The sequence below is a fragment of the Eleutherodactylus coqui genome, chromosome 1 (genome assembly GCF_035609145.1).
Source record: "Eleutherodactylus coqui strain aEleCoq1 chromosome 1, aEleCoq1.hap1, whole genome shotgun sequence".
In the NCBI taxonomy this organism is placed as follows: Eukaryota; Metazoa; Chordata; class Amphibia; order Anura; family Eleutherodactylidae; genus Eleutherodactylus; species Eleutherodactylus coqui.
The window spans coordinates 457,088,390-457,103,093 of NC_089837.1; the positions used below are offsets into that span (position 1 = coordinate 457,088,390).

Sequence of the window (14,704 nt, forward strand, 5' to 3'; positions counted from 1 at the left end):
AGGTCACATTAGAGATGACTATTCCTAATTTTCTGTTTTCAGCCATTCCGCGCCTAATATATTTTTTTCTTACCTGGATAACCCTTTAACAATTGTCTTCTCTGTAATGTATGCACTATACTCTTTGTTTCAAGAACATACGGACAATCCTGAAAACAGATAACTAATGTGGTCACATTACGTTATTTACAGAAGAACGGACGTGGTTTTTATTTGAAGATTATGCTTTATTTCCCTTTTTGCATCAAAGAATAAGCAATTAATGACATTAACATCTGAACCAAAACATTTTTAAATGTCCTTTCAACCGCAAGAAGAAAACCCACAACCACTCGAAAGAACATTTCCTACAAAGGAGAAGTAGGCCGAAAAGGACTCAGAATGTTTCCAGCGATTCGTAACATTTGCAGTTTTCGCTATTTACGCATTGTTTCAATCTTTAATTGTTCTTTTTGTAGTACATTTTGAGATAATTCTTTGACATATTTTCACTATTCCTTAGGAATCAGGGCCACTTCATATCATTGTAATGAAACCTTCAAGTTGCATATATCAAATATGATCTCTTTATCTACCATGATTATTTGGACAGTTTAAACTGCTTTGTTCCTACTCCTCATCCATAGATATCCCCTTAATACACCTTCTCTAGTGATAGGCTTATAATGATTACAGAACAATTGCTGTGCATTAATCACTCATTCATGCGGCCAATATTTCATATTCTACATTCTTTAGGGCGAGGCTTTCAGGGCTCTCACACTTTCAGTAGTTGAGATGATCTTCACTGCTCCACGCTTCTTGTCCAATTTCACACCACTGGAGAAACTACCACCAGATACAGAGTTCACAACAGCTGTAGGTAGAATTAAGAGATTTGGTTGAATTGTTTTATTGACCTGTATGTCATTAATGTTAACTGGGACGTAGCTATAGGGGGTGCAGAGGTAGCATTCGATACCAGGCCCTAGACCCTTAGGAGGCCCAAAAGCCCATCTATCACATTAGAAAACATCAGTATTATGAATGACGCATGGTAGATAGGGGGCCCTTTTACAGATTTTGCATTGGAGCACAAGAACCTCTAGTTGACCCTCTTCCTAATCTTTTAAGATCCTAGCAATGTTCCTTGCTGCTAATGTTGCATTGTTGGACCTCTTAAGAGACCCAATGATGTAGAGGAAAGTTGGTGGGGGCATGCTGAAATTCTGCATCCAGGCACATGTGCCTATAGCTATGTCTCTGAATATTAGAATTAAAGGGGTATTCCCAACTCAGCCGAGATGTCAATATCCCTCTGTTCGCATAGGAGCTCAGAGACAGCTTACTTGGCTGTGCCAAGATGCTTCTGCAACTTCCACGAAAGGGAAACATGGAGTGGGTTGTCTCACTGTGTCTAAGACAACCCACTCACCTGTTTCTGTACTCATTGCCATCACCGGCCGCTGCATACATCCAGGCCACAGGCCAGGGAAGCCACATTTTGAGATAGGTGCAGGCTCCAGACATGCTACTCACATCTCTCAGACATTTATGGCATCTCCTGTTGATATGCCATAAAAGTCTGAGATAGGAATATTCTTTTAACACAAAAACCTTAAAGTGGTTGGTTGCTTTCCTCCACAAACTTTTTTTTTAATCAGAAGACTGATTGGCACATAGCAAATGTGGCATCAATATTCAAAAAGGGGTTGAAAGGAGAACCTGGAAAAAATAGGTCGGTAAGTCTTACGTCTATTGTAGGTAAAATGTTTGAAGGGTTTCTAAGAGATGCTATCCTGGATTACTTCAAGGAACTCCATATCAGCATGGGTTTATGAGGGGTCGCTCCTGTCCAACCAATCGGATCAGCTTCTACGAGGAGGTAAGTTCTAGGCTGGACCGGGGAGAGTCACTGGATCTTGTGTATCTGGACTTTTACAAGGTGTTTGATACTGTGCCACATGAAAGGTTGGTATATAAAATAATAATGCTTTATCTGGGCGAGAATGTGTGTAAGTGGGTAAGAAACTGGTCAGTGATAGGAAGCAGAGGGGGGTTATAAATGGTATATACTCTGAGTAGGTCACTGTTACTACTGGGGTACCACAGGGGTCAGTATTAAATAAATTAATAAATGGAATGAGCGGACTACAATACCAAGAGAGTTTATCAAAAATGGGGTTATTTAGTTTAGAAAAAGGCTGAGGGATGACATTTGTTTTTTATTTTAAACTTTATTATCCAACCAGACCGTGATTGCAAACACGGTGAAAGGATTTCCCCGGACGCCGCTCCAAAAGGACAGACGGAGAAGCAAGAAACCTGCTGAAGGCAAACGTGGACAACAGGTGCAGAGGGGTTATTTCCTTACCACCGGATTAACCCTTCTGGCACCGGGTAAGTCCACTCTCTCTTTTTTTCTTTTTTAAGCTATAAAAGCACCTGAAATTGCTAGCGAGGCGCATTCTAAAACACATTTTCTAATTATGCTAATGTAATATATGTATTTCTTTGAATCTGGTCCAATTTCCAGAAGTGGATATATCATGTGTATATTTCTTTATAGAATCAATATTTTAATTTTAGACCATATTGCCCACCCCTTCCAGCACTATTCATATATATATATATATATATATATATATATATATATATATATATATATATATATATATATATATATATATATATATATATATGATACTATATGGTTTCATAACATCCAAGTAGAGAAGAGCCTAACATATGATTTTAAAGGGGTTGTCCAGTTATTGGACAACATTGCTTCTGTAGCTCCAACTGTCCGCCTGTTCTCCTGGGTGCCTAACATGTGCTTAACATTTAGAATATACACTGTCATACTTACAGACATTGACTTGATTAGTAACTTCTCCTGATATCCTGAAATAAAAAATGAAAATACAGAATGAAAATTAAAATTATCATCATTTTTGGATTCTATTGGTGCTGTTCTTCCTTCCTACATTTGCTTTGGTTCAGGGCTTTGTAAATATAGTTATTCCGATTGTGTACACAGATAGTATCTCCGGAATGTAACTTGCCTGCTTTCTTCTCCTTCTAGCAGTTTCCTGTAGGTGGCAATTTCAATATCCAAAGACAGCTTGATGTTCATCAACTCCTGGTATTCCTTAAGCTGACGGGCCATCTCTTGTTTCAGTTTTTGCATCGCCACCTCCAATTCAGCCAACTTACTCTTGGCATCGCTGACTGCCCTATCTCCTCGTTCCTCAGCCTCTGCAATAGATGCTTGAAGGCTGGCAATCTAGGAAAAGGCAATTGATTTATAGTGAGCTAGTTTTGCACTTGTGTAGATATAGTGCATGGTCAAGGTACGATAAAGCAGAAGGTCAACAAGCATTTTTGTGTCTAAATCAGGAACAAAGGAGCATTACCTGTTTCTTTACACTTTCAATTTCAGCTTTAAGTCTCTGAATTGCTCTGTTAAGCTGTGAAATCTCATTCTTGGTGTTCTTCAGCTCATCACCCTGTTGGCCTGCTGCATTTTGCAACTGTTGGAACTGTTGAAAAACCAATAAAGATAAATAAGTAATTCAATGTCCGCCTATCAAAGTTAAGATCCTTATCATGTAGTTGATGCCAAATAACCAGATTTAGCAGTCAAAAGATAGATTGTATTGCTATGCAACAAATCCTTTGCATAAAAGAACCTTTATATTAGAGCTAGATAGTAGAAAGCCATCTAAAGCCATTTTAGAACTGCATTTGCGAATGTCTATGTACTCTTTATTGTTGTGCCGCACTGCAAATGCTACATTCCCACCTACAGTCACCCAACTGCAGACTAGAACAAAAGGGGACAACTCTAAGTATGACAAAATGTCTGTGTTATGGGTCAGATTGCTAATATAATGGTGCTCTAACAGCAGCAATTACTAGGAAAATCGAGAGACGACCCCCTGCCCGATGGCGGAGGCCTCCTGCTCGTCCGCGGCACTCGTTGGTTCAACAGATAGGCAACGGTACCTCCTCCAACATCAACACTGAATGGAACAATGTTCTCGGTCGGGGTCATTTTAGATCGGCGCTAAGGACTCTCGTCATCCAAGCGAGATAACTAACTAACTTAACTAACTTTTGTAATGCATTTAAAAACATATTAAAAGGGTTGTACTGGAATCTCAAGTTATCCCCTATCCACAGGATAAGGGATAACTTGCTGATTGTGGGAGGGGGGGTCTCACTGCGGAGAACCTGCTGATCTGAAGAATAGGGGTCCCATATCCCCTGTCCTCCTCACTGCAGGGTTACTGACTGACGCTCAGCTTGTGCAAGTGCACCAGCACTCCATTCACTTTCAATGGGACTGCCGAGGTAATCAAGTGGCACCCGTTCAAGTATTTCCATCAGCCCTAATGAGATGCCACTATGGGGAAAAAAGCGACCCCACAGTGCCAACAGAGGGAAATAGGAGTCCCGTTCTTGAGATTGGCGGTCTCAGTAATACGCCAAATATAAGCTAAACAAATATACAAAACACATTACAGAAGTGACTGCAGTGATTCAGTAGGGTACTCTGAAGACATTTTCAAACCTTGTTCTTATAGGCATCTTCTGCTTCAGCTCTGCTCTTGTTGGCCAGCTCCTCATATTGAGCCTTCACGTCAGCGATGATGTCATCAAGGTTTAAGGACCTATTGTTATCCATTGATAGAATAACAGAAGTGTCGGACACATGTTGGTTAAGGCTACCAAGCTCCTGCAAATTACAGAATACAGATGAAAATGAGGAAAACAACCATAGTACAATTCTATTTTCTGATCATATTTGTGAGTGTGAGTGTGTACTAATACGTTTCTGCTTAATTTGTCTGCTGTCTGTCAATGTAACTGCTTTAGGGCATATTTAAGCAGTCGAGAAAATCATGCCAGGCCTATGGAAATGCATGACGCACAGAACTCCCACATTGTATTAACCTATCGTTTTCAATGGGTTAATTTACATGGGCTTTTTTTCTCTAGCGCCAATAGCACGAGACGGAAAAACTAAAACAGGTCCTAATTTTGTGAGATTGTCATGCAAGAATAGAGCTTACGATGTGCGGTCTCTTGTACATCGCACAGCACGTGAATTTAGGACACAGCTCGCTATCGGCCGTGTAAATACGGCCTTACTATTATGACTCTTACTTACCAGTTCATATAAAGCTCTCAAGAAGGCGATCTCTTCATTCAGTCCATTTACTTTAGCTTCCAGCTCTACCTTGGCTAGATAGGCTGCATCAACATCCTACGAATGAAGAAGACGGAAAAATATTGATATGGGCTCATGTCACAAGAAGCTTGGGTTGCATACATTAATGCAACCGTCTGGGTCTAGACAAACAAAGATGGCCGCACCACTTCTCTGGATACCAGATGCACACTGTGCATTAGTATGCATCATTAGTATACAACACTATGTGTTACTTTGATTGGCCAGTCCTGTCCACATGAGCAGCACTGGCCAGTCAGAGCAGCATGTAGTGTCTTAGACTACCAATGCATACTAATTAGAGATGAGTGAACCTACTCGTTTCGAGCACCGCGATTTTCGAGTACTTCCGTACTCGGGTGAAAAGATTCGGGGGGCGCCGAGGGGCGGGGGGAGGCATGGCGGAGCGGGGGTAGCAGCGGGGAACTGGGGGGAGCCGTCTCTCTCTCCCTCTCCCCCTCACTCCCCGCTGCAACCCCCCACTCACCCACGGCGCCCCCCGAATCTTTTCGTCCGAGTACGGAAGTACTCGAAAATCGCGGCGCTCGGGCGAAAAAGGGGCGTGGCCGAGTACGCTCGCTCATCTCTAATACTAATGCACAGTAGTCAGAGAAACAGTGCAGCCATCTTTGCTTGTCCAGGCCTGGAGGGTTGCTTTAACCCCTTCCCTCCCCATGACCTAAGGGTACGTCATGGGAGAGGGGAACTTCCCACAAAATGACGTACCCTTACGTCATGGGGATAGCTCGAGATCATAGCAGATCTCGCGCTATCCTGCAGCGGGAGCCGGCTGTCACTAGTAGCCGACCTCCCGCTGCGATAGCGGGGGGCATCGGAGATGCGCCCACCCGCTGTTAACCCCTTCCCTGACGCGATCCAAGTAGATCGTGGCAGGGGAAGGGTTCACAGAGGGAGCGCGCTCCCTCTGTGACTTCAGCAGGCTCTCGCGATAACATTGTGTATTCTATTAATATGTATTTTTCAGTATATATATATATATATATATATATATATATATATATATATAATATTCCATAGGGATTCATTTGGTTGTCCAAATTCAGAATTTCTCCCAAGAACTATGTTTCCTAGGCAGTACCTGAATACATTCAGTTCATATAACTATAAAACAAATAATTATATATATTACTGCATAACACGCTAACACCCCCTTATCAAGTATATTCTCTTCATAAAATGAATTATGTATATCATAGCAGTCAGAGGCGTAACTTGAAGCTCCTGGGCCCCAATGCAAAACCTGTAACAGGGCCCCAACTCTAATGGTTTGATCCAGCGCTCCAGAGAAGACCTTTTTGACTCAATTAATGAAAGGCTCCTTGAATATCAAAGTTGTATAAGGTCAATAATAGTTATATATGTCACTTGAAAAAGTCGCTGTTATGCGACAAAACGTGTCGGACATATTTTCAATAAAAGTATCCATATGTTTTGATATTCAAGGAGCCTTTCATTAATTGAGTCAAAAAGGTCTTCTCTGGAGCGCTGGATCTTTTTCTATTTTTTTTATTATTTTTTTCCCATATTCATTTATGCAGCAATATATGGCATATGCTCTCATCCAAAGCTAGAGCATCAGGTAATTGAAACTGTCCTAAATAATCCACAATATCACACTCCCAAATGCCAGAGACAGATGATAAGTCCAGTCAAACAGAATAAGATACTCTAACCATTTTATTTTGTCCAAATAAGATGGATTTTGGAGTTTTAGCTGCTTCCTCAAGCCACAGACAAGTGAAAGTGACCCCATTTGGCAAGTGCTTCCAGTTGTGGGGTCACATATACTCAGAGTTTCCATCCTATTGCGACTGAGACATGGTATAATGACCCCAGCTGGCGGTGCTTTCGTGTGAAGGAACACATGCACTTTGACACATGCACCCATCCTACAGGGACGGTGAGATGCTGCCTGGGTTACCATAATTTTATGGTCCAAGCCAGTGGGCACTTCTGGCAACATCAGTATTGGGACCATAAGTCCATTGAACTGGTATTACTTGCTTGGAGGGGCCTGACAGTGCGCTATAACGCTTCTTCTTCTTTTCATCATAGACCCATGAATATGAGTTTGCTATGAAAAGCACGGGCATGTAGTTAGGAGGAATTTAAAAATATCGTCTGTGCGCTAAAGATTCTCTGTGGCTATGTATTCTATGTTTTTTTGCATAACTTTTTGCATAACTTCAGGCAAGTATTTTTAACTATTTCTGACTATTTTAATAATGTTATATGTAATGCATGGATAAATGGAATATGGGAGTATATAGATTAGATGTTGTTTTTTAGGGGAGGGATTTTGTGTGTTCAAAAAGATTTTGTCACCATGTTTTTGCAGCTCTCACTGGGATGACCATAAAATTGTGCCTGTCACACTGATTACAGTAATATATCTGCTGTGTGTATCTGTGCAGTAGTTTTAGAGAATCTTGCATTTTATTAGTAGCAGACAGGCACAGAACTAGTCACTGCATATTCATGAGCTGCAGGTTAACCACACCCACCCCATCCTCCAGCCAATGATTGGCAGCTCGCTCTCTGTGCATGGTAATGGGCAGACAGCTGTCAAAAATTGGCTGGAGGGTGGGGTGGGTGTAGCTAGCCTGCAGCTCATTAATATCTAGGACTACTTTTAATAGTTGTCTATGCATGTACTACCACTAGAGTTGAGCGAACGTACTCTGCTGAGCTTGATGCTCATTCGATTATTAGTGTACTCAATGGTGTTCGTTACTCGAACGAGCATCAAGCCATGTTCGACCCCGCCCCAGTTTTTGGCTCTTCCCCGCTGTGACGTGCCTGTTTTGGCCCCTCCCCGCCGCGACACAGCGCATGTCATTGGCAAATTTTTTGTCTGGAGAGCGAGAGAGAGAGAGAGACAGGCCGACCCCTAGGGGAAAAAAAGCTCGGCACCCGACGTCCCACATACAAAAATGCTTCAGTCTCCCATTGTAGTCAATGGGGTTCGTTACTCGAGTAGAGCTCTCGAATTTTACGAAAAGCTCAACTCGAATAATGCGGACCCGAGCATTTGGGTGCTCGCTCATCTCTAATTACCACTGATAAAAGACAAGTTTCTCAAAAACTATTGCATAGATCCATGCAGAAGACATATCAATGTAATCAGTGTGCCTGTCTCTACCTCATGCTGCCAGATAGGGGTGCAAAAGATGGTAGTAGAGTTTCTTTAAATAATGTGGTAGTTGTATGTGACTTGGGGAAGGGGATAAGACCCCAAAATGAGTCTCATTTGGACAGAATAAAATGGTTAGAGTATCTTACTCTGTTTGTCTGGACTTATCATCTGTCTCTAGCATTTGGGGAGTGCAACACTGTGGACAGTTTTATCGCACATCGTAATCTTAAATTGTCTTGGCACTGCATTCTTACCTTTTTGAGCACCACAAATTCATTCTCTGCTGTAGTTCTAAGGTTAATTTCATCCTCATACCTGGTGAAAAATAATTTTTATTCCATATCGAAATTACATATATAATATGATAACACAGCACAATATATGATTCCACCAACTTGGGATCAAGGGTCATTATAATTAGCTTGTCCAGAAGATTTTTTGGTTCCATCTGTGTGCAGTATCCTCCATTTGGTGAAAAGAAAAAAGTTTGCTACTGTATTGGTTATTTAATGCCTACACTATGTGGGGAGTCCTATAACCCTAAGGCTGGGTTCACACGGGGCAGATTTGCTACGGAATTTCCATGCGGAAATTCACTGCGGCCACTAATCCTGGGATTAGCCAGCCAAGTGGACGAGATTTGGCAAAAATCTCGTCCACACGGGGCGGCGAATCCATCGCGGCAAACCCGGAAGCAGCCGGCACTGCAGCGCAGATTCCCGGGACGCAGCATGTCCATTCTTTTTTTTCTGCTGCGGCCACGCTCTTCTCTATGGGAGAGCCGGCCACAACAGAGAAGCATGCGGCGAAGCTGCTCCACAACCTGCGGCCAAGTGCTGCGGGTTTTGAAGCTGCGCTTTCCCGGCAGAAATCTAGCGGTTTTTTTGTTGCGGGAAAACCACAAGATTTCCACCAAGAATACAACCCGTGTGACCCCAGCCCAAGGATCACCATTTTTAAACCTGTTTACTATGAAAATGAAGCAGGATAAAACATTTTTTGGCAAAGTTAGTACTATAAATAACGTCAATGACAGTAGTTATATAATAGTGATATTATACAAAAAAAAATAACCAGATTATGTTTTCAAACTCCATTTAAAACGAAAAAAGGGGAAATGGTAAACTGCATTATTTCCCTCCTCTTTGATTTACCTTCACAGAATGAAATAGCCGGCAGGATAGATTACGCCAATAAGATCTTATGGCATCAATAAGATATATCAGAAAAGTTTGACTGCTGAGTCCAGAAACTGTGGCCCCAACAGTTTCATAAAAGGAAAGATCCTGATGTTAACCATCAGTGAAGCACTCTCCATTGAAACAAATAGGCGCTATGGTGATTTCAGTGAACAGTAGAGTTACCAGTTGTGAGACCGCAAACAATTTTTAATGGCATGTCATAAAAGTTTAATCCTCCAAAGTACAGTAATGGTAGTAGGAGGATCTACATAAATGCTGTTTCATTCTTTCCTTGTGTCAAACTGTTGCAATCCTTCAAACTATCATCTATGTGAAATGCTTCACAAGTAATTTCTCGTACCATAATTGATTTCCAATATGGAGACTTGATTGTTTTAATAACATACACCATAAATTGTACAGGTTTTGTTAGGACAAGAAAATCACAAATGGCTACAGGGACACCAAATTCACCCACGTGAGAAACCAGATCTGCGAATGTGATATGGGGGATAATAATTTGGTCTTTTTTCCCTATCCATGTAATATATAGTATTTAACCCTTTCCAATCCAATTTGTATCCTGTTTTCCTAGGGGACTTGCTCTTTTTGCGCTGTTACACAATGGCATTATCTGCTGGCTAAAGCCAGTACTGCATGAGGTGACACGTTGGATAGGATCCGACAGCAGAGAGGCTGGCAATATACAGTAAGAGAACCCCGACGGATGTCTTCCAACATCGGAGCTGTACAGCCTTAAATCGTAATGTCTTCAGACGTCAGACAGTGGATTGGAAAGGGTTAACACTCAGATTAATTCAGCCTGAAGAACATGTACTACCAAGTTAAATCTTTCTTAGCAACTTAAAGTCTAATAAACTTGCCTTAAGAACTTACCTGCGTTTAAACTCCTCAACCCGATCCTGTTCATTATGTAGATCTGCCTCAAGGCGACTTTTGTTACCAAGTATGGCATCCAGCTGGCTCTTCAAAGAATTAATGTAAGCATTAAAGAGAGGCTCAATGTTATTTTTTGCACCTGCTTGACCACCACCTTGTTGTTGTAATAGACTCCATTTAGTCTCGAGAACTTTATTTTGCTGCTCAAGAAATCGGACCTATGAAATGATAACAAGACATATATCATATACAGCTTATATATAGAACGTCAAATACATTGTATAACCATTAATACGTCAGTAGCTCACCAATATAGCAACACAAACACAGGCCCAGATACAGTCAACACATACATAATGATTTTCAATGTTAGGTTTAACAAACATAAAACTTTAGCACTATAGTACAATGAAATCTACTATCTGTTGAACCCGGTAACATGATTGATGACTTCACATACATAAAGTAGAATATGTTAAATATTGTACCTTGTCAATGAAAGATGCAAACTTGTTATTAAGGGTCTTAATCTGTTCTCTTTCTTCTTTCTTGACTACTGAAATGTTTGGATCAATATCAATGGAGAGCGGAGTTAAGAGGTTTTTGTTGATGGTCACATTTACAATGCCTGGAGATGGTAAGGCAGCTCCAGAACCACAAAATCCTTTGCTTGATCCTGAGCTACCAAATCCAAAACCAGAACCAGATATCTTATTGCCACCAACACCCAGGTTAAGAAGACTTCTGCTACTAAAGCCTCCACTAGATGCAGAATAAAGACTTGTGCCACCACGTTGAGGAGATGAACTGATGCAGATCTTGTTGCTGCCTCCTAGAGAAGATGAGCTGAAGCTTTTGGAAGATGTTCCATATGAGCTTGAAAAACGTTGGCTCCGACTCATTGTAGATGCAGGTACTTCAGTACAAGAGAGAAGATGAGATGGGGATATGTTCAGCAGGTGTACAAGTGGGCTATCATCTTCTCTTTTACTTATACCTCGAAAAAAATCTGGGCTTGGTCACTTTTTGAGACCGATCAATTTTCCTTTGGTCCTTTGCCTTGGAGATAAATATGTTGTTTTCAAGCTTCAAAGCAAATATGTTGTTTTGCTTGAAGGCTGCTAAATTAAAGTTGCTGAAAACTTAAGTCATTTAGAGTCTGTAAAAATGCATAAAAATAATTGCTGATAGTGATAAATGACTTCCATTGTGGCTTTACCAGTTTGAAGGCTTTGCTCAACGATGCTCTGAAAGGTGCACCAATGACATGTTTCATACCAGGCATGTTTCTTAAAGCATTATTGTCTGTAGTAGAGTAGTTAGGAATGTGCAGACATTCTTCAGAGTCATGGCTACTGTAGACTTTCTTCTTCTGGGCCAAGCATTCACTTTACTATCTTAGTCCATTATATCAATATGCAAGGCCAAGTCACAGTTTCAAAGATACCCAACGACATATATGATACCATTGTCTATTCCTAGAGATGTGGTATGGCAATGCAAATCATCTGCAGATAAAGAATGGGGTTAATGAATTTTTACACACTCAATTCCAATCCTCAAATATCACAAACAAGTGAAGATTTCAGGATTTCTTTAGTAATGCACAGGTGATATAATTATTGTCAGAACCTCAGAGATTGCCACCATGTATTCTACCTTAAAGATATTCTCAAATCATGACCAATTGGGGTGGTACTTAAGGAGCAGAGATAGTACAGATCCTAATAACATTCCTCCTATCTTCAAACAACCTATATTAATCATCTATATTGCATTTATAGAGACTAGATATGAGCGAACATGCTCGGATAAGGCAGTTACTCCAGCAAGCATCGCTCTTCTCGAGTAACCGAACTGCATTCTCGTCCGAGCAGGCTCTGGGGGTGAGCGGGGGGTAGTGAGCAGGAGAGTGAGAGATCTCTCTCTCCCCCCTGCCATCCCCCGCCGCCCCCCGCTCAACCCCACCACCCCCCCAGCCTGCTCGGACGAGAATGCAGTTCGGTTACTCGAGAAGAGCGATGCTTGCTGGAGTAACTGCCTTATCCGAGCATGCTCGCTCATCTCTAATAGAGACTATTAAAGCCTTATGATTCATGTTTTGCCTGCATTATTATGTATTGTATATGAGATACTCTTTGGAAGGAACTTTTAAGTGCCCATCTACATAACAATAATATCTAATACACTGCAAGTGGAAAAGACAGTTATTACTAAAATATTTAAGACTGTACAATGGAAATGTATTATAATTGTCTTAACATGTGTAGCATTTTTTCCCGTGATTTTTACTGATTAACTGCCACAATAGCTGTTCTATGAGAACATATATGGACCATACATGGAGAATTTTTGCAAAGATTGGAATAATTGTCTATGTAGAGAATCATTACTAATGTGGCAATACTTGTCAAGTAACTATGAGCTTCTACAGTGGTAGAGCTACAGGTGGTACAGAGTTATAGTCACACCCAACAACACTCAAAGCCTCTGCCAAATAGGGGGACAAGAATGCTATACTTGGCATGTAGAACCGTGGTGCCACTCCATAGAACCTATAAGATATAAAGTCATCACATGTGATATTGTCTTGCTTCTGATTTTGTATAAAATGTGTGATTTGGGATTTTTAGCATTTGTCACTGAGTGTGAGAAAAATTACAAGACTACTCTTACTTTCAAGCCAGAAGGTGTGGTCGAACAAGAATGCAAAGGATTTTTCAACTATAAGTTTTCACATTCTGTTACAACGGAGAGACAACTGGTTCTACAGAAGAATCTGAATGAGATGTGTCAGGGAAATAACCCTTATTCATATCCTGTATTGGAGCATATAAACCTCATTGATTCAGGGGTGTAGTCCCCAAAAAGTGACAGGGCTATAGAGTCTGAGGTACACTGGCAAAACTAGCAACTGAGTAGGAACTTGTGACAGAGGCAGAGCATTCTTCTTTGTAGGCATGCTCATGAAAATAAAGGCTATGGTTTGCAAATAGGAACTGTGACACTATAGTGATAGATCCCAGTTCTATACAATATAGGTGGTTATAGTACAAAAAAAGTGACCATACTAGTTTACTGATAAAAAAAATACAAGGGAAGGTATAGACACCACAATTCTCAGCATGCAGGCGGTGGCGCTGCAGAGGTATTGTTCCATCTTCCTTATTTGCATATTTCTTAGAGGAGCAACATGGCCTTCTACGTCTCCTCACACACCTCCTAGGTGCTCTCCTTAAGGAGAGATGATACCCTTCCCTACCCACGTCATAGGCCCCTCGGTAGCCAGGCCAGAAACCTACTGAACACTGATGAGGGGCAAACACCCCGAAACAGCTGTATGTGTATGGATTCTGGCTTTTGGTCAACTCCTAATCATTGTTATAAAGACTTGGATAAAGGTTCTGACATTAATTTACAGGAAGGCTGCCTTCCAATAGGTGGCGCTGCAGAAGTATTGTTCCATTTCCCTGATTTACATATTACCCAGAGGAGCATGGATGGTCTTATAAGTCTGCTCACTCACCTTCTAGGTGCTCTCCCTAAGGAGTGATGTTACTTCTTCCGACCCACGAAATAGGCTTTCACTAGCCAAGCCAGAATCTTACTGCACACTGATGAGGGACAAAAACCTTGAAACAGCTGTCTGTGTATGGTTTTCTGGCTTTAGGTCAATTCCCAATCTTTGTTATAAAGATTTGTATAAATGATCTGACACTGATTTGCAGGAATGCTGCTATCCAATAGGTGGCGCTGCAGAGGTATTGTCCCATCTTCCTTATTAACAAGAATGGTAGTGATGGTAGATGGGAGGATCTATATAAATGCTGTTTTATTTTTTTTTCTCGTGTTGCAATCCTTCAAAATATGATGTATGTGAAATGTTTTACAAGTCATTTCTTGTACCATATTTGATTTCTAGTGCAGAGACTTGATTGTATTATCATAAATTGTTAATAATCATCTTCCCTTCCTATAAGTGGGAGTTATATATTACAGTAAATTATAGTCCTCTACATTTTGGAGAGTCAATGGAAAATTAAAACTTTAAAGATTGGCTCATCTATGTAGAGTTATTAGTAGCAGTTTGCCAAGTTTACTGTTATTGGGATTGGAGGGCAGGGTCACAATTGGAAGTGGGGCGGGAATGCTAGATTTAATAGAGGGTCCAGACAAGCTAATGTACCTTAATCAGGATTTTTACATAGAAGTCTAGGTTAGTAAACTGAATCTTTGGACCAGGTGAAGAAA

At 41.0% G+C, this 14,704-nt stretch overlaps 1 protein-coding gene across 1 annotated transcript; it reads right to left on the reverse strand.

Moving 5' to 3' along the window:
• Positions 1 to 206: 206 nt before the first annotated feature.
• LOC136582901 (keratin, type II cytoskeletal cochleal-like) lies at positions 207 to 11,451 on the reverse strand. Its single transcript, XM_066584202.1, has 9 exons — positions 10,942 to 11,451; positions 10,451 to 10,671; positions 8,627 to 8,687; positions 5,156 to 5,251; positions 4,556 to 4,720; positions 3,396 to 3,521; positions 3,045 to 3,265; positions 2,849 to 2,883; positions 207 to 856 (listed from the first exon to the last, which is right to left on the reverse strand). Exons 1-9 carry the CDS (start codon positions 11,353 to 11,355, stop codon positions 735 to 737), a joined length of 1,461 nt encoding a protein of 486 aa, XP_066440299.1. The 5' UTR covers positions 11,356 to 11,451; the 3' UTR covers positions 207 to 734.
• Between the last annotated feature and the right edge of the window lie 3,253 nt (positions 11,452 to 14,704).